At 40.3% G+C, this 18,947-nt stretch overlaps 1 protein-coding gene across 1 annotated transcript in view; it reads right to left on the reverse strand.

The window, feature by feature from the left end:
- pgm1 (phosphoglucomutase 1) overlaps nt 1-15,832 on the reverse strand; it is a 41,871-nt gene extending 26,039 nt beyond the window's left edge. Inside the window, exons 1-2 of the mRNA XM_060919933.1 lie at nt 15,510-15,832; nt 3,393-3,555 (exon numbers count right to left, since the gene is read on the reverse strand). Of these exons, the coding sequence (XP_060775916.1) occupies nt 3,393-3,555; nt 15,510-15,755 (409 nt within the window). The 5' untranslated portion in view covers nt 15,756-15,832. The remainder of the gene's footprint in view (nt 1-3,392; nt 3,556-15,509) is intronic.
- Nucleotides 15,833-18,947: the final 3,115 nt, after the last annotated feature.

Genomic DNA, 18,947 nt, shown 5'->3' on the forward strand with positions numbered 1-18,947 from the left:
TTCTGTATTGGAAATCACAAAATGGGCTCAGGAATATTTCCAGAGAACATTATCTGTGAACACAATTCACTGTGCCATCCGCCGTTGCCAGCTAAAACTCTATAGTTCAAAGAAGCCATATCGAAACATGACCCATAAGCGCAGACGTCTTCTCTGGGCCAAGGCTCATTTAAAATGGACTGTGGCAAAGTGGAAAACTGTTCTGTGGTCAGACGAATCAAAATTTGAAGTTCTTTATGGAAATCAGGGACGCCGTGTCATTCGGACTAACAAGGAGAAGGACGACCCAAGTTGTTATCAGCGCTCAGTTCAGAAGCCTGCATCTCTGATGGTATGGGGTTGCATTAGTGCGTGTGGCATGGGCAGCTTACACATCTGGAAAGACACCATCAATGCTGAAAGGTATATCCAGGTTCTAGAGCAACATATGCTCCCATCCAGACGACGTCTCTTTCAGGGAAGACCTTGCATTTTCCAACATAACAATGCCAAACCACATACTGCATCAATTACAGCATCATGGCTGCGTAGAAGAAGGGTCCGGGTACTGAACTGGCCAGCCTGCAGTCCAGATCTTTCACCCATAGAAAACATTTGGCGCATCATAAAACGGAAGATATGACAAAAAAAGACCTAAGACAGTTGAGCAACTAGAATCCTACATTAGACAAGAATGGGTTAACATTCCTATCCCTAAACTTGAGCAACTTGTCTCCTCAGTCCCCAGACGTTTACAGACTGTTGTAAAGAGAAAAGGGGATGTCTCACAGTGGGAAACATGGCCTTGTCCCAACTTTTTTGAGATGTGTTGTTGTCATGAAATTTAAAATCACCTAATTTTTCTCTTTAAATGATACATTTTCTCAGTTTAAACATTTGATATGTCATCTATGTTCTATTCTGAATAAAATATGGAATTTTGAAACTTCCACATCATTGCATTCCGTTTTTATTTACAATTTGTACTTTGTCCCAACTTTTTTGGAATCGGGGTTGTACATGACTTACCGAGGCGAGTGGATCTCATGGACATATCACTTCTAAATTGTTGTAAACAACCCTGAAGATACCCGAGTGTCAAGTGTTCAGGTGTAAAAATAAGCCTGAACATTGATCATTTTATGTGGCATGCTTTTGTTTTTATTCACTGAGAAAAGCGATCTTTTTTGATGACAAGAATCTCGCTGCTATGGCAACAGGATAGTTTACTAGTATATGTATCAGTACTGCGTAATCGAGCCAAGTGAGATTTTTACTTCACAAAAGTGAAGTCTGTTGATTCGTGAATTTTGTTGCCAGTAAATCACATGGTTACAGAAAATTTCTGATTAGATTTTTAGAATTAGAAGCCTATCCCAGTGTCCGAAATCGCTCCCTATTCACTATATAGGGCACCATTTTGTAGTGCTGTCCGAAATGATAGCGAGGATGATTACACCCTATATATTGCACTCAAAGTATCCCACAATGCATCACGAAAAGTAGTGTACAACCGATGGTCACTAACCAAGCAAAATATATATATATATATATATATATATATATATATATATATATATATATATATATATATATATATATATAAAATGCATTGCGGTGGCACTGAAAGAAATAAAAAAAAAAAGTCTCAAATTTGATTTAATAAAAGGCAGCGGCAAAGAAGAAAGTATTCAGCCTTGATTTAAAAAGAACTGAAAGATGCAGGTACTTTGTATTTATTAATGTGGAAAATACGCTCAGTATAATATGGATTTATCACAAAAATACATGCATGTGTTTATTATTTTGAAAACCCACCAGCCGACTGATCTGGCACGTTTTAGTTGTGCGACAGTAATGATGTAAATACCAGCATGACGGACTAGTGTCTGAAAGCGTTTTTGCATTTTACCAATGAGCTCACTATGTAGTCCTCTATATAGTAATTCCCTACATAGGGAGTAGTGAACGAGTGAGCAATTTCGGACACAGTGTTTGTCACATTTGCATTTCAGCACAGTGAAGTTCTTTCTCTGTATTTAACCCATTTGAAGTAGTGAAAGCACAGACACAGACAGAGAGAGAGAGAGAGAGAGAGAGAGAGAGAGAGAGAGCACAGTAGCGCCAGGCAATTTTTTTCATTTTTTTTTTTTAGAACTAGAAGCCAGCAGCACGGTGGTGTAGTGGTTAGCACTGTCGCCTCACAGCAAGAAGGACCGGGTTCGAGCCCCATGGCCAGCGAGGGCCTTTCTGTGCAGAGTTTGCATGTTCTCCCCGTGTCCGCGTGGGTTTCCTCTGGGTGCTCCGGTTTCCCCCACAGTCCAAAGACATGCAGGTTAGGTTAACTGGTGACTCTAAATTGACCGTAGGTGTGAATGTGAGTGTGAGTGGTTGTCTGTGTCTATGTGTCGGCCCTGTGATGACCTGGCGACTTGTCCAGGGTGTACCCCGCCTTTCGCCCGTAGTCAGCTGGGATAGGCTCCAGCTTGCCTGTGACCCTGTAGAACAGGGTAAAGAGGCTAGAGATAACGAGATGAGATGAGAACTAGAAGCCTTTATTTGATGGCTGTGTGTTACTAAGCTACACAGAGTGTACTTGTGCACTGGTTACATAACAGGTGGCTATCCAGTTTCAGCACAAATGGTTACATCCAGGTAAGTCTATTTTTAGCAATATCATGTTTTAACATGGATAAATTATCAAGTTTTATTTTTAATTTAAACATGCAGAGGGATATCAGGGCACTTGACATGATCAGCAAGCAGCATTTATTTTTGTATTTTGTCTGATGAACTAGTTAACCAGCTCACCATACGTTATTGCATTATGCTAGCTACCACTTTTTTGTAAAGTCAATTAAGTTTCTGGGCAGCCAAAACATGAGACTGGGTGGCATACTGAGGGTCTCGCTTGCCCAGTAATAATGCTGATGAATATCTGATTTGTCCACCCCCCCATAAATGACCATAATTCAACATATGGGTCCAACACAGAAGTAGTGAAGACAGCAAACTTTGGACTCAAATATCCAGAATGCAAAGAACTTATATAACACAGTTGTTCTGCATTATGGCAAAGACTCTACGAGATGACATGCACATTGGCATCAACAGCAGCTTTAGTACAAAGGTTGACTTGTCAGTATTAGTACTGAAGATGCTCAAAATGTTTTTAGGGTGGATTTTTCCTTTAATGTTACACTACAGTCACTGTTCCAGGTCAAAGATACATAATTAAGATGTGAAAGTTGTACCCCTCCATAATTATCGGGTTTACTGGACCACATAGGTATACCTTTGGCTTTCAGATACTACAAAGGGTCAAACCCAGACGAAAGATTATACCATGCTGTAAGAAAGACTGGCATTTTCAATGATCAGATGTGCACATCCCACATCCAAGCCTCTTGTACCTCCATTGGAGATGTTATACTTGATGCCAAAGTCCCCACTGGGACCACCAGGATTGTGGCTGGCTGTTAGAATGATTCCTCCGACGGCTTTTAATTTGCGGATTACACAGGACACTGCGGGCGTAGACATGATCCCATTCTGACCAATAACCAGTCGGCCAATCTGGAACAGGAAGGGCGAGAGAAATCAGGTAAGAAGTTCACACACAATCCTGAACATATTATGTGACATAAGCACAAGATGATAGACATCATTAAGTGCTCCAGCAATATATAGAAATAAAATAAACTGTCACCGAGTTAGAAAATACACTATCATCATACAGAAATGAGCATTTTACTGGGAAATACACCACTCATTTTTCATACGAACTACATCCAGGACAGATTCTCATCTCATCTCGTTATCTCTAGCCGCTTTATCCTGTTCTACAGGGTCGCAGGCAAGCTGGAGCCTATCCCAGCTGACTACAGGCGAAAGGCGGGGTACACCCCGGACAAGTCGCCAGGTCATCACAGGGCCGACACAGACACAGACAACCATTCACACCTACGGTCAATTTAGAGTCACCAGTTAACCTAACCTGCATGTCTTTGGACTGTGGGGGAAACCGGAGCACCCGGAGGAAACCCACGCGGACACGGGGAGAACATGCAAACTCCGCACAGAAAGGCCCTCGTAGGCCACGGGGCTCGAACCCGGACCTTCTTGCTGTGAGGCAACAGCACTAAAAACTACACCACCGTGCCGCCCACGCGCAGATTCAAAACCGTGATATATTTCTCTATGTCACTCGTGAGGAAATCAATGAATTGTTTTGATAAATTTGGGTACTTTGTTTGAGAGTGTGTCTATATAATAAAAAGAAAATCACACGCTGGCTTGAAGATATGAAGTTTATCTTCTCTTGTTGAAAAACGTATTTTTCATACGAAATACATCGCGGATCTGAGTGAAATATTTAAATTATATTGGCTGGCTTTGAGTGGTATATCAGATATATTCCATTCAGCAAGCATAATATTGAACAAGTCGAAGACAAGTAGCTGAATGGAATATACCTGATAGACCACCAAAAAAAGCCAGCCAATATTGTTAATAATAATATTATTATTATTATTATACACACTCTTCATATCAGCATTCTCAAAGGCCAACGCTAGCTTACCCACAATTCAGAGCTGTTAGCATGGCAGTGCAGTAACCTTCCAGCTGGTGTAGCATTCAGCAGTATTGTTAGCGAAGGCCAGTGCTAGCGCAGTCAAGCCAGTGCTATCGAGAGCAAGTAGCACAGGCTAACGACCGAGAAACTAAGATTTCTGTCTCCAGACTCTTCTTCCATGCTCATTCGCCATAGTATTTCATTTCCCTGTATAATTTAGTTATTTACTTTTAAAATCAACATTGACAACTACACACAACGGTGCCACCTGGCAGCCAAAATCCTCTCAAAATCTTCCATATTTAATGACGCAAACCTGGCAGCCATGTTTGTTTACAAATTGTCAAAGTCACTCGCTAGCACGGAAGTTTTACGTCTCGGACGTGAGACATCATGTTGTCTTGGCAACCATGCAATATCAAACCATATTCAACGCTCATTCTCCATTGGGTAGAGTGACGTAATACAACCCCGACTCCAAAAAAGTTGGGACAAAGTACAAATTGTAAATAAAAACAGAATGCAATGTTGTGGAAGTTTCAAAATTCCATATTTTATTCAGAATAGAACATAGATGACATATCAAATGTTTAAACTGAGAAAATGTATCATTTAAAGAGAAAAATTAGGTGATTTTAAATTTCATGACAACACCACATCTCAAAAAAGTTGGGACAAGGCCATGTTTACCACTGTGACACATCCCCTTTTCTCTTTACAACAGTCTGTAAACGTCTGGGGACTGAGGAGACAAGTTGCTCAAGTTTAGGGATAGGAATGTTAACCCATTCTTGTCTAATGCAGGATTCTAGTTGCTCAACTGTCTTAGGTCTTTTTTGTCGTATCTTCCGTTTTATGATGCGCCAAATGTTTTCTATGGGTGAAAGATCTGGACTGCAGGCTGGCCAGTTCAGTACCCGGACCCTTCTTCTACGCAGCCATGATGCTGTAATTGATGCAGTATGTGGTTTGGCATTGTCATGTTGGAAAATGCAAGGTCTTCCCTGAAAGAGATGTCGTCTGGATGGGAGCATATGTTGCTCTAGAACCTGGATATACCTTTCAGCATTGATGGTGTCTTTCCAGATGTGTAAGCTGCCCATGCCACACGCACTAATGCAACCCCATACCATCAGAGATGCAGGCTTCTGAACTGAGCGCTGATAACAACTTGGGTCATCCTTCTCCTCTTTAGTCTGAATGACACGGCGTCCCTGATTTCCATAAAGAACTTCAAATTTTGATTCGTCTGACCACAGAACAGTTTTCCACAGTCCATTTTAAATGAGCCTTGGCCCAGAGAAGACGTCTGCGCTTCTGGATCATGTTTAGATACGGCTTCTTCTTTGAACTATAGTTTTAGCTGGCAACGGCGGATGGCACGGTGAATTGTGTTCACAGATAATGTTCTCTGGAAATATTCCTGAGTCCATCTTGTGATTTCCAATACAGAAGCATGCCTGTATGTGATGCAGTGCCGTCTAAGGGCCCGAAGATCACGGGCACCCAGTATGGTTTTCCGGCCTTGACCCTTACGCACAGAGATTCTTCCAGATTCTCTGAATCTTTTGATATTATGCACTGTAGATGATGATATATTCAAACTCTTTGCAATTTTACACTGTCGAACTCCTTTCTGATATTGCTCCACTATTTGTCGGCGCAGAATTGGGGGATTGGTGATCCTCTTCCCATCTTTACTTCTGAGAACTACTGCCACTCCAAGATGCTCTTTTTATACCCGGTCATGTTAATGACCTATTGAGTTGCAATTTGGTCCTCCAGCTGTTCCTTTTTTGTACCTTTAACTTTTCCAGCCTCTTATTGCCCCTGTCCCAACTTTGAGATGTGTTGCTGTCATGAAATTTCAAATGAGCCAATATTTGGCATGAAATTTCAAAATGCCTCACTTTTAACATTTGATATGTTGTCTATGTTCTATTGTGAATACAATATCAGTTTTTGAGATTTGTAAAGTATTACATTCTGTTTTTATTTACAATTTGTACTTTGTCCCAACTTTTTTGGAATCGGGGTTGTACATGTAGGATAAGTGATATGCTAACAATATTGCATGCTATCAAGCCAAACAAATGAAACCCACTAAAAGGGAATAGAATACTTATTCCATGGAAAAAGTGTCCTGTATGTATAATACTTTTCGATATTTCACAACGATGATGTCACTCCCTGTGTTTTCCCGCTTACTAGACGTGCATTGTCAAAATGGCGAACCGGTTTAAAATTAAAATTCTTTTGCATAACTTGCATTTATTTATTTAGTTGACGTGTCCATATAATACAAATAACATTACACGGTGGCATGAAGATTTGAAGTTTATCTTCTTGTGTTGAAAAATATAATCACTTGTTCACTCACTCATGATCTAGCTATTCACCACTTGAAGATATGAAGTTTATCTTCACACAACCATATAATATCTTGTATTTATATTACGTACAACATACTGTACCATCTTTTCAGAACAATGCTGACGGGTAGAGTCAGTGTACAGAAAAAAGCTAATAAAATATTACAGACAAATACTAAGGTTAAAATAGATGTTTCAAACGAGAATTCTGTGGCTCCTAAAGTTAAAAAGAAAAATCCACCCTGAACCAGATGCATATTAAATCTTTCAACAGTGTCCAAAATGTAGTTTAGCAAAATTCTGAGTTGACTTTTTTGGCATGATGGTCTTCAATTACATTTACGCCATTTGGTAGACACCCTTATCCAAAGCGATTTTCTCTCTTATTTATACAACTGAGCAGTCAAGGGTTAAGGGCCTTGCTCAAGGACCCTGCTCAAGGGCCCAGCAGTGGCAATGCTGGAATTTTAAACTAATGACCTTCCAAGGAGAAGTCTAACATCTTCACGACTGAGCTTCCACTTCCCCAAACGTTGGTCTGGTTTCCTGTGTTACCCACAATGCCGTTTAACTAGCTGCTGATATTTGCGCAAGTAGAAATGAGTCTTTGCTTCATTTCTACCTAAAGAAAGTGATGCAGCAGAGCTTTAATCCTTTAGTCTAGCCAGTTCTCTCAATTCCTTATTTGTACACTGTGCTAAAACATAAGTTTCTAAAGCTTCAACTTTCATCGAGACACTGTTTCCCAAATTTTCCCCTTAAGGATTAATTAAGGACATACAAACACACACACACACACACACACACAAATACAGCCTCGACCTATCAATTAGCCCCAGAATTACTAACCACATCATAAATATTTCGACACAAACTCTCAATCAGAAGGCTCGTAAACGAGCTGCTGTGGTCTTTTTGAAAGCACACCACTCTCTGCGATCTTCTGCCATCCTTGACGCCTCCACCAGGCTTTTTTGTGTCCACCTAGTGATGTCTTGTTGCCATGTTTGCTGGGGTCTGCCTTTTCGTCTCTTTCCAGATGCTTTTCCTTGGATGATGACTTTCTCTAGTCCTTCATGTCGGATGGCATGGCCGAAAAACCCCATCTTTCTTTTCGCAATTTGTTCTCGGAGCATCATCTTGGTGTTCAACATTTCTAGAACCCAAACATTGGTTTGATGCGCTCTCCATGAGGTGCTAAGCAAGTGCCTGTATGCCCACATCTCGAATGTGTCTACCATCTTTTCAATTTGCATTGTCATTGCCCATGATTCGCATCCGTAGGTGGCAATAGCAAATGCAATTGCTCTGATAATTTTGAGCTTTAAGTTGTGACTGATTACTTGGCTCTTCCAGATGGTACATATGCTTTAAATTTTATTCTTCGTAATGGCAAGCCTTCAATACAAATATACAGTATTTAATGTAATGATTTCATTAAGCAGAGGTGGACAGTAACAAAGTACATTTACTTGAGTACTGTGCTTAAGTACACTTTGAGCATCCGTACTTTGAGTATATTTTTTTAAACTTCTGACTTTAACTTCACTACATTTGAAAGGCAAATATCATACTTTTTACTCCACTACATTTCTATCAAGGTCCTCGTTACTGGTTACTATGAAGTAGCTTTGAAAGTGGATGTTTTTTTCTTTTCCTTTCTAAAACATGATGGTTTTTTTCGCAGGTGACACCGAGACAGCCTGTCAGTAATCACTAGGGTCATGTCACATCCATAGACTGTATAAAATCTAGTTCAATAATTTCTCAGCAGCATTATTTCACATGATCAGTTGATTGCAGAATGGAAGGAGGCGGTTCTTCTGGGGAACGAATGCACCCATGGCTTTACCTGGAACCCATGTTTCAGTTTTCTGAAAGGATTAAAGATTCATTTTTGTTTTAAATGTTTGCCGAAAACAAACCACGTCACGGCCTACAAAAACTCGCCGTCCAACCTGCAGAAGCATATCGAGGTATATAAAGGTTTTATTCCAAGAGAAAGCAAACTTGCAACGAAGTTGTCTCTGCCCTGGTGAAAAATAAATGTGCTAAGTGTACTAAAATTTAGCATACTTTTGTGTACTTGAAGCCACACTAATCATCAAAAACTTCAAGTGTGTTTATGATTAGTTAACTTGAGGCATGCTATTTTGGAACAACTAATTTTGTACTAAATAAATTTTAATTGTAATTAAATTGTAGAAAAGTGCAACTTGAAGTGTATTTAGTGTACTTTTATGTGCTAAATTACACATAACTTTCACTTAAAGTATATTTTAGTATAATATATTTCTATAAAGTGTAATATAGTATAATTATTTTAAAAAGTGTGTTAAAAAAGTGTTAGCGTGAAAGCGTGATGTTAGTATACTTTTTATATATTTACAAAAAGTACAATTTGTGTAAGTACATAAATGTTGCAATAGCTATGCAGTCTGGTTAGTCAAATGACTTTCTATGGATTTGCCCACCAAGTTGCCATCGCCTTATCCACGGCTAATGTTAACACACAGCTAGTTAACTTGGACACTGTTAGTTAGCATGTAAAAACGGAGTTACGCTAACATGAATAACATTAACTTACCTGAAGTCCTTTCAGAAATATTTTAGTGTAACCTTGCCAAATAAACAGAATGTAGAAATATTTCTTTTCTAGTAGCATTAGCTACCCAATATGATTTTGAGTTTGAAAAGAGTTTGCTAGCATGTCAGGTGGAGTTTCACTGACTAGCTAGCTTAACATTAAACCACCATGATAACACAGCATGCATTCATTTTATGAATTCACATTTCTGTCTTTGGTAACGGCATTAGGTTTTGTCAGCGTTGTGGCAATAATACAACAATGCATTGCCAGACAATGTACTTTTAATACTTAAGTATTTTTAAAAGCAAGTACTTCAGTACTTAAGTAAAAAATTTGACTGGAGAACTTGCACTTGTATCGGAGTAACATTTGACCAGTGGGATCTGTACTTTAATAAAAGTTGAGTACTTTGTCCACCTCTGTCATTAAGACTTTAATGAATCATATACAGTGGTGCTTGAAAGTTTGTGAACCCTTTAGAATTTTCTATATTTCTGCATAAATATGACCTAAAACATCATCAGATTTTCACACAAGTCCTAAAAGTAGATAAAGAGAACCCAGTTAAACAAATGAGACAAAAATATTATAATTGGTCATTTATTTATTGAGGAAAATGATCCAATATTACATATCTGTGAGTGGCAAAAGTATGTGAACCTTTGCTTTCAGTATCTGGTGTGACCCCCTTGTGCAGCAATAACTGCAACTAAATGTTTCCGGTAACTGTTGATCAGTCCTGGACACCGGCTTGGAGGAATTTTAGCCCATTCCTCCATACAGAACAGCTTCAACTCTGGGATGTTGGTGGGTTTCCTCACATGAACTGCTCGCTTCAGGTCCTTCCACAAAATTTTGATTGGATTAAGGTCAGGACTTTGACTTGGCCATTCCAAAAGATTAACTTTATTCTTCTTTAACCATTCTTTGGTAGAACGACTTGTGTACTTAGGGTTGTTGTCTTGCTGCATGACCCACCTTCTCTTGAGATTCAGTTCATGGACAGATGTCCTGACATTTTCCTTTAGAATTCTCTGGTATAATTCAGAATTCATTGTTCCATCAGTGATGGCAAGCTGTCCTGGCCCAGATGCAGTAAAACAGGCTCAAACCATGATACTACCACCACCATGTTTCACAGATGGGATGAGGTTCTTATGCTGGAATGGAATGTTTTTCTTTCTCCAAACGTAACGCTTCTCATTTAAACCATAAAGTTCTATTTTGGTCTCATCTGTCCACAAAACATTTTTCCAATAGCCTTCTGGCTTGTCCACGTGATCTTTAGCAAACTGCAGACAAGCAGTAATGTTCTTTTTGGAGAGCAGTGGCTTTCTCCTTGTAACCCTGCCATGCACACCATTGTTGTTCAGTGTTTTCCTGATGGTGGACTCGTGAACATTAACATTATCCAATGTGAGCGAGGCCTTCAGTCACTTAGAAGTTACCCTGGGGTCCTTTGTGACCTCACCGACTATTACACGCCTTGCTCTTGGAGTGATCTTTGTTGGTCGACCACTCCTGGGGAGGGTAACAATGGTCTTGAATTTCCTCCATTTGTACACAATCTGTCTGACTGTGGATTGGTGGAGTCCAAACTCTTTAGAGATGGTTTTGTAACCTTTTCCAGCCTGATGAGCATCAACAACGCTTTTTCTGAGATCCTCAGAAATCTCCTTTATTCGTGCCATGATACACTTCCACAAACATGTGTTGTGAAGATCAGACTTTGATAGATCCCTGTTCTTTAAATAAAACAGGGTGCCCACTCACACCTGACTGTCATCCCATTGATTGAAAAACACTTGACTCTAATTTCACCTTCAAATTAACTGCTAACCCTAGAGGTTCACATACTTTTGCCACTCACAGATGTGTAATATTGGATCATTTTCCTCAATAAATAAATGACCAAATATAATATTTTTGTCTCATTTGTTTAACGGGGTTCTCTTTATCTACTTTTAGGACTTGTGTGAAAATCTGATGATGTTTTAGGTCATATAATGCAAAAATATAGAAAATTCTAAAGGGTTCACAAACTTTCAAGCACCACTGTAAAACACTACAGCACTGATCATACTTGCCAACCCTCCCAATTTCGGCGGGAGGCTCCCGATTTTAGCCTCCGTCTCCCGCCTCCCGATCGTATTTGTTAAAAACTGGATAATCTCCCGGTTTTGGGAAATTCCTACCGCCAAGTTAAAAATACCCCCGATTATGTCCGATCAGAATCGTATGAGAAACACTGCTGACGTCAACTGATTTTTAACCAATCAACGAACAGAACGACAGTCACTTCCGTAATGTAGGATTCACCCAGGCTGTCCGATATTTTTTACAAGCAGTCATTCATCGTGGCCACTAAACCCAATACCAAATGGCAAAAATATGAATGCAAATACCAGGTTGCATGGGAGAATGAATTTCCATGGATAAGCAAATGTTCGACCAGCCAGTTACACATTTTAAGGTAAAGATACCTTAAATCAGAATATAATGGACATTTGAATGTGAAATTAAACTAGTCTTCCGTACCATTTCAGAAACAAACTGTACAACTTCTAAAGTGTTGAGAAATTTTGCATGACAGAATTTGTTTGACGAGTGTATTTGAATAGTGTGGTCGTGTCTTAGTGCCATTTTGAATTTATGTTTGAAAGTTTGAAGTGAAAGTTTACAAGTGAATTATCTGGAAAGTGAGTGATTTTGAGTTTTGAGGTTTTAAGTGAAAGATTACTAGTGAGTGTATTTTGGCAGGACTAAAATTTTGCATTCGAGTGAATTTTGATAGTATGGTAGAATTTATAGTGACATTTTTACATTTTGTTTGAAAACTTTCAAAGTTTGCAAATGAGCAAATTCCTTTGATGCATTCTGATAGGATTTTGATAGGATTTCTAGTGCTTTTTAAAAATTCTGTTGGAAAGTGTTTAGTGAGAGAGATGCATTTTAGTAGTACTAAGGCAGTGCAGTATTTATTTAATTGAGTTGTTACTATTTTGGTTAAATCTTATTAAAATTTTATTTAATTTAGGGTTGTTTTACAATCAGGGTACAAAGTTTGTGTCACAGGGGTCCAAAATTCAAATTGATTCAAACTGGTTCTTGTACCAGCTTTTAAGTGAAGGACAAGTTAAAGAACATATTTCAGGTAACTTTTTGACATGTGTATGGTAGTTTTGTGTAATCTGCTATAAGATAAAGAAGATGAAGTGTAGCTTTAAGCAGGGCTGGGAGAAACAAATGAAGTGATTCTCGGAGAGGACTTTTTTTTTTTTGACAATTCAGAATCCACTACTTCCATAGTGCTTTTAAATATAAGGCTGTAAGCTTTGTGTTAGTTGTCTCTAATATTTATGTCCCAATATCTTGACCACATTTTAGGATGAAAATCATTTTAGATATGTTATTTTATATTGAAAAATTAGCTGTCTCGGAGAGGACTTTTTTTTGACACAGTTACATACTAATTTGATCAAAATAGTCTGAAAACTTACTGGCATTCAACATTAAAACTTAAAGGGCCCATGGCATGGTGGTTTGTTGATGCTTTAAACGGGCTCGTGGAGGCTTCTGGATGTTATATCCGCCTTTCTCGAAATGAACCCTCGGTACGTAGATATAGCCTCCTGGGAGAAAGCCCCATTTCAGCGCTTTTCCCAGTGCGTCATTTTGCTAATGAGAAGCAGGAGGCGGGGAAGGGTAGACGGTGGGGGCGTGCCATGGGGGGAGGGGGAGGGGCTGCCGTCTGCCTCCCAAGCCGGCCGAGAGCGCTCCTCGTCGGGCACGGCCAGGCAGGCGAATGCCCTGGTCCGTCCGCCCTGTCTAAAAAAATGGTACAACTCGAGCCCATGTACCTGGCTAACTGCAGGAAGCAGTTAGCTGCACAGCTAATGTAGCCATTGCTAGGCTAACGCACCGATTTTAAAACACGGCAAAACGACCAGTTATACACTTACTTGTTCGGTGTTTGTTGCTGATGCGGCAGGGATGCTTGGCACAGACCCAGGCTTCAGTGACAGTTGATGTGCAAAACCTGCCCTACTATCCCAAGTTGTGGAAACATTCATCAGCTTCTGACAAACATACACCGTCTTAGGTAGACTCGACGGCGTATTATTGAAGTAAATAAAATTAAGCCACTGCGTCTTCAGGGGCTCTCCCGTCGGCAGTAAAAACAGACTCCTTTCTGTGTTGTCACATCCATGTACAGCGCAATTTCCATGTTGTGTCTTCTATGGGCTCCTCACTACAAAATGTAGTCATGTGTTCTGCGCATGCGCAGTAGGCTTGGTAGGACAAACAGCAACTTTTGAGTTGGGCGGGCAATCCATACAGTGGGTGGGAATCCAGAGGGGGGGCGTGGGGATCATCTCCCTTGCTGACGTAGTAAAGGGAAGAGCTTATCAACGCGCCGTTTTGATGCGCCATTCTCAAATGTTGGGCATAGTTTGGTTTACACATTATGAAATTTCTAGCCACTGGGGTGACTTAAGAAGGTCAGAGGAACTCATTTTAACGTTAAAAAACCTCAGAAAGTGAAAATTTCATGCCATGGGACCTTTAACTATGTTTCCAATGATATGGAACCAAATATTTGTTTTATGGTATAAAGAATGATTTAAGTGCATCCCTTTTGGAGCTACCTGTGGTAAAAAAAAAGCACTTTTTCTAAATGACACGAGTAATTTTGCTAAATGACACATATTGCCATACATTCACCAAAAATAACGTTATCACCAAATTTTTTTTTTTGCATGGTAAATAGAGCCATCACAGGGCTACAATAAACAACCAAGTTTATTTAGTCAAGCCTTTTGATATTGAAGATAATAAGTGTTAAATGTGATTTTTAGCTTGCGTACCCTGATTGCAAAACAACCCTTTATATACAGTATATTATAGTTCTCTGTATTTTTACATGAGCTTACAGAAGGAAAACACATGTGATGCAATCCAATAATACTTTCATTCACTGTGACTATTTTAAGAAGTGATAAACATTCTTCTAAAGCATCACTTGTGTTATTTTCTGTGGGTCTCTGTATGTAGACAATATTCAGGCATGAGATTTTTCAGCTAAAAAAATCTGATTTCAACAGACTTCCCTTTCATTGTTATTATATTAAAATTCAAGACAAGAGTATTATTTCAGATTTTTCACTCTGAGCTATCTCATACCTGATACATGAATCCCATAACCTATAGTAATTGATAGAACAATATCACCAATTCAAAAACTCTTTAATTGTATAAATTTCAAATGGTTTGTAATTAATTGGGATCCACTGTTTTTATCATTTCAACCGCGCATCAGACCCTCATCCAATTGAAAATGTCGTTCACGCACTTTTCTCCCCCATGAGAGTTTTGAAAAGTTGGCAAGTATGGCTGAATGGAGACAGTAGGAACACACTAAGGACACTTTTGTTTGTAGATCGGAACGTGACAGCAAGCACGCCTCCTTTGCGCATGCGCACTAAGAAGACACACCAACTCCGGAAGCGCGAGCTCTATTCTGGTTCAATCTCAAACTGTACATTGCAATACTTTGTTTTCCTTTGTAGTGCGCAGGCGTGGGGGGTGGGGGGGTATTTGGAACGTTGTGCATTGTTGCAAATGCACTTCCTGAAAAATTGCAAGTGCTGTAGCTGTTGAGAAACATGAGAGAGCTGCTTTCCTCATGTAGCAAAGCCTTGAAATGTCAAAGGTGTCTCTTTGCCTTGGAGACATCTCCAGAAAGATCACAGAGGTCATTCAGTACAACTGAGCCCACTAGGTCTTTGAAAGAATCCCATGTTGCTGGCAGACATAAGCACAGAGAAGTTTGGAGAGTATCAGAGCATGCACAGGATGTCTTGCAAAAAAGTGTTGAGAAATGTGTGAAGGAACATTGAGGTTTGTGAAAGAGACACCCTTCTGAAGAAATGCACCAAGCACTGACTTCTCAATAAATGCATGCATGCATATCACAAAACAAGCTACTAACCCCATTGGCAGCAGCAATCTGGACAATCAGCTGAATGGCATCTTTCATGAAAAATCGACCGTCTCCTCCCACCACCAGAGTGCCCTCCTTTCTCTGAGAGGGTTCGATGGCAGAAATAATGCTCTGGATGAAATTCTCAGCATAATGAGGGTTCTTCTGGAACACAGTCACTCTCTTCCTCAAACCACTAGTTCCAGGCTTTTGGTCGCTGTACGCGTTGGTCTTAACAACACTGATTTTCACCATTTCGCCCTACAAGTGTGCCTGTGTAATCCGGGTGTCAATCGGGATATCGAACATATACCCTTCCCCTCACTCACTCATTGGGTTTGCTCTGTCCCGCCTCACTGTAACATTTAAAGGAGAAGTACACCTAACAATTCTGCCTGCACGTGGGACACGAGTGTGCAAATGGTGGATAAGTGGAGCTAATTTGGACTTGTCCTTGATACACTATATACAGAGGTGGACAGTAGTACCATACTTGCCAACTTTTCAAAATTCTCATGCATGAACGACATTTTCCATTGGCCGAGGGTATGATGCGCGGTTGAAATGATAAAAACAGTCGATCCCAATTAATTGCAAACCATTTGAAATTTATACAATTAAAGAGGGGTGGCATGGTGGTGTAGTGGTTAGCGCTGTCGCCTCACAGCAAGAAGGTTCTGGGTTTGAGCCCCGTGGCCGGCGAGGGCCTTTCTGTGTGGAGTTTGCATGTTCTCCCCGTGTCCGCGTGGGTTTCCTCCGGGTGCTCTGGTTTCCCCCACAGTCCAAAGACATGCAGGTTAGGCTAACTGGTGACTCTAAATTGACCGTGAGTGTGAATGGTTGTCTGTGTCTATGTGTCAGCCCTGTGATGACCTGACCCTTACGAAAATCTACCATGGTTTACTATTGTTTTACCATGGTTTTTATGTAGTAACCATGATTCTACCATGGTATCTCATGGTTATTCTAAGTACTATGAACCAACCATAGTATTACTATGGTTCATCCATGGTAGTAACCATGGATCTACTATGGTATTTCATGGTGATTCTAAGTACTATGAACCAACCATAGCATTACTGTGGTTTATCCACAGTACTGCAGTAGCTGTGGTAGCATCATAGTTGTATGTGTAATAGGTCATAGTAACTACGAAATTAGTTTAAAAAGGGATAGTATGGTTTTTAAAAGGATGCACTAACTGTAGTATTACCATGCTTTCGTCCAACAGTCAATGCTGTAGAGAAGGATCTCGATTAACAGCCCAGATCCATTAACATTTACTTAGAACCTAAAAATTTAAGTGAACATTGAGGTAAAATGCACCATGGTTACCCAAAAAACCATGAAAACCATGAATAACTATAAACCATGGTAAAACCATGGTTAATTTTCGTAAGGGTGGCGACTTGTCCAGGGTGTACCCCGCCTTTCGCCCGTAGTCAGCTGGGATAGGCTCCAGCTTGCCTGCGACCCTGTAGAACAGGATAAAGCGGCTAGAGATGAGAGATGAGACAATTAAAGAGTTTTTGAATTGTTGATATTCATCTCATCTCATTATCTCTAGCCGCTTTATCCTGTTCTACAGGGTCGCAGGCAAGCTGGAGCCTATCCCAGCTGACTACGGGCGAAAGGCGGGGTACACCCTGGACAAGTCGCCAGGTCATCACAGGGCTGACACATAGACACAGACAACCATTCACACTCACTTTAGAGTCACCAGTTAACCTAACCTGCATGTCTTTGGGGGAAACCGGGGCAAACCCACGCAGACAACATGCAAACTCCGCACAAAAAGGCCCTTGCCGGCCACAGGGCTCAAACCCGGACCTTCTTGCTGTGAGGCGACAGCGCTAACCACTGCACCACCATGTATCAGGCATGAGATAGTCAAGTCAAGTTTATTTGTATAGCGCTTTTAACAATAAGCATTGTCGCAAAGCAGCTTTACAGAATTTGAACGACTTAAAACATGAGCTAATTTTATCCCTAATCTATCCCCAATGAGCAAGCCTGTGGCGACGGTGGCAAGGAAAAACTCCCTCAGACGACGTGAGGAAGAAACCTCGAGAGGAACCAGACTCAAAAGGGAGCCCATCCTCATTTGGGCAACAACAGACAGCATGACTATAACATTAACAGTTTTAACATGAAGTCAGTTTTGTTGATGTTATAAACTCTTCATTGATGGAAACTTGAGTGCAAAACTGTTCATGACAACTGCAGTCCTAAAGTTAGCAAGTCAACTGTAGTCCTCAGCCATAAAAGCATTACTGTAAGAGTCCAGAGCGGCCTCCAGGTGTAAATTTCAACTGTCCTCATGGGGCCATCCTCCACAGGAGCGATGCGATGAGACTCTGACCAGACACAGGGCACCAGGATGGATCACCCAGATCCGAGGGGCAGAAGAGGTCAGCATCTCGATCCCAGGACCAACATGTAACTCAGAGGGACAGATTTTGGTGGAGGGGAGATAGCTCAGAGTGAAAAATCTGAAATAATACTCTTGTCTTGAATTTTAATATAATAACAATGAAAGGGAAGTCTTAAATCAGATTTTTAGCTGAAAAATCTCATGCCTGAATATTGTCTACATACAGAGACCCACAGAAAATAACACAAGTGATGCTTTAGAAGAATGTTTATCATTTCTTAAAATAGTCACAGTGAATGAAAGTATTATTGGATTGCATCAAATGAGTTTTCCTTCTGGAAGCTCATTTAAAAATACAGAGAACTATATCATATATAAATTAAATTTTAATAAGATTTGACCAAAATAGTAACAACTCAGGGCGGCACAGTGGTGTAGTGGTTAGCACTGTTGCCTCACAATAAGAAGGTCCGGGTTCGAGCCCCATGGCCGGCGAGGGCCTTTCTGTGTGGAGTTTGCATGTTCTCCCCGTGTCCGCGTGGGTTTCCTCCAAGTGCTCCGGTTTCCCCCACAGTCCAAAGACACCCTCTCAGCACAATTTTATGAACGTAATCTATACAAATATTCCACTCATTATTTAAATGTGTACAGTAATGTCGACTATTTATTGGAGCAATGCAGCTTTGTATTCCAGAACTTTCCATTGACACAACACATGAGGACCAAGCTGACATTATTTATAGACCTACTTGTTTCTGAGTTTGGATTAAACGCATTCCAGAAAAGAGCCCAGTCAAACTGAGTAATAAATATAAAAACAAATAATAAATATAAGAGATTTGTTAATGAGGGTTTGTGAATTTTTTTTTTAAAAGCTCTCACTCTGAGTATCGAATCAGTGATTTTCAAGCTCTGAAGCGATGACGCCCCGTTACACTACACAACCATCTCAAGAGAAATACATTTATTTATAAATTTAGGGCAGCACGGTGGTGTAGTGGTTAGCACTGTCGCCTCACAGCAAGAAGGTCCGGGTTCGAGCCCCGTGGCCGACGAGGGCCTTTCTGTGCGGA

The sequence above is a fragment of the Neoarius graeffei genome, chromosome 4 (genome assembly GCF_027579695.1).
Source record: "Neoarius graeffei isolate fNeoGra1 chromosome 4, fNeoGra1.pri, whole genome shotgun sequence".
Classification (NCBI taxonomy): domain Eukaryota; kingdom Metazoa; phylum Chordata; class Actinopteri; order Siluriformes; family Ariidae; genus Neoarius; species Neoarius graeffei.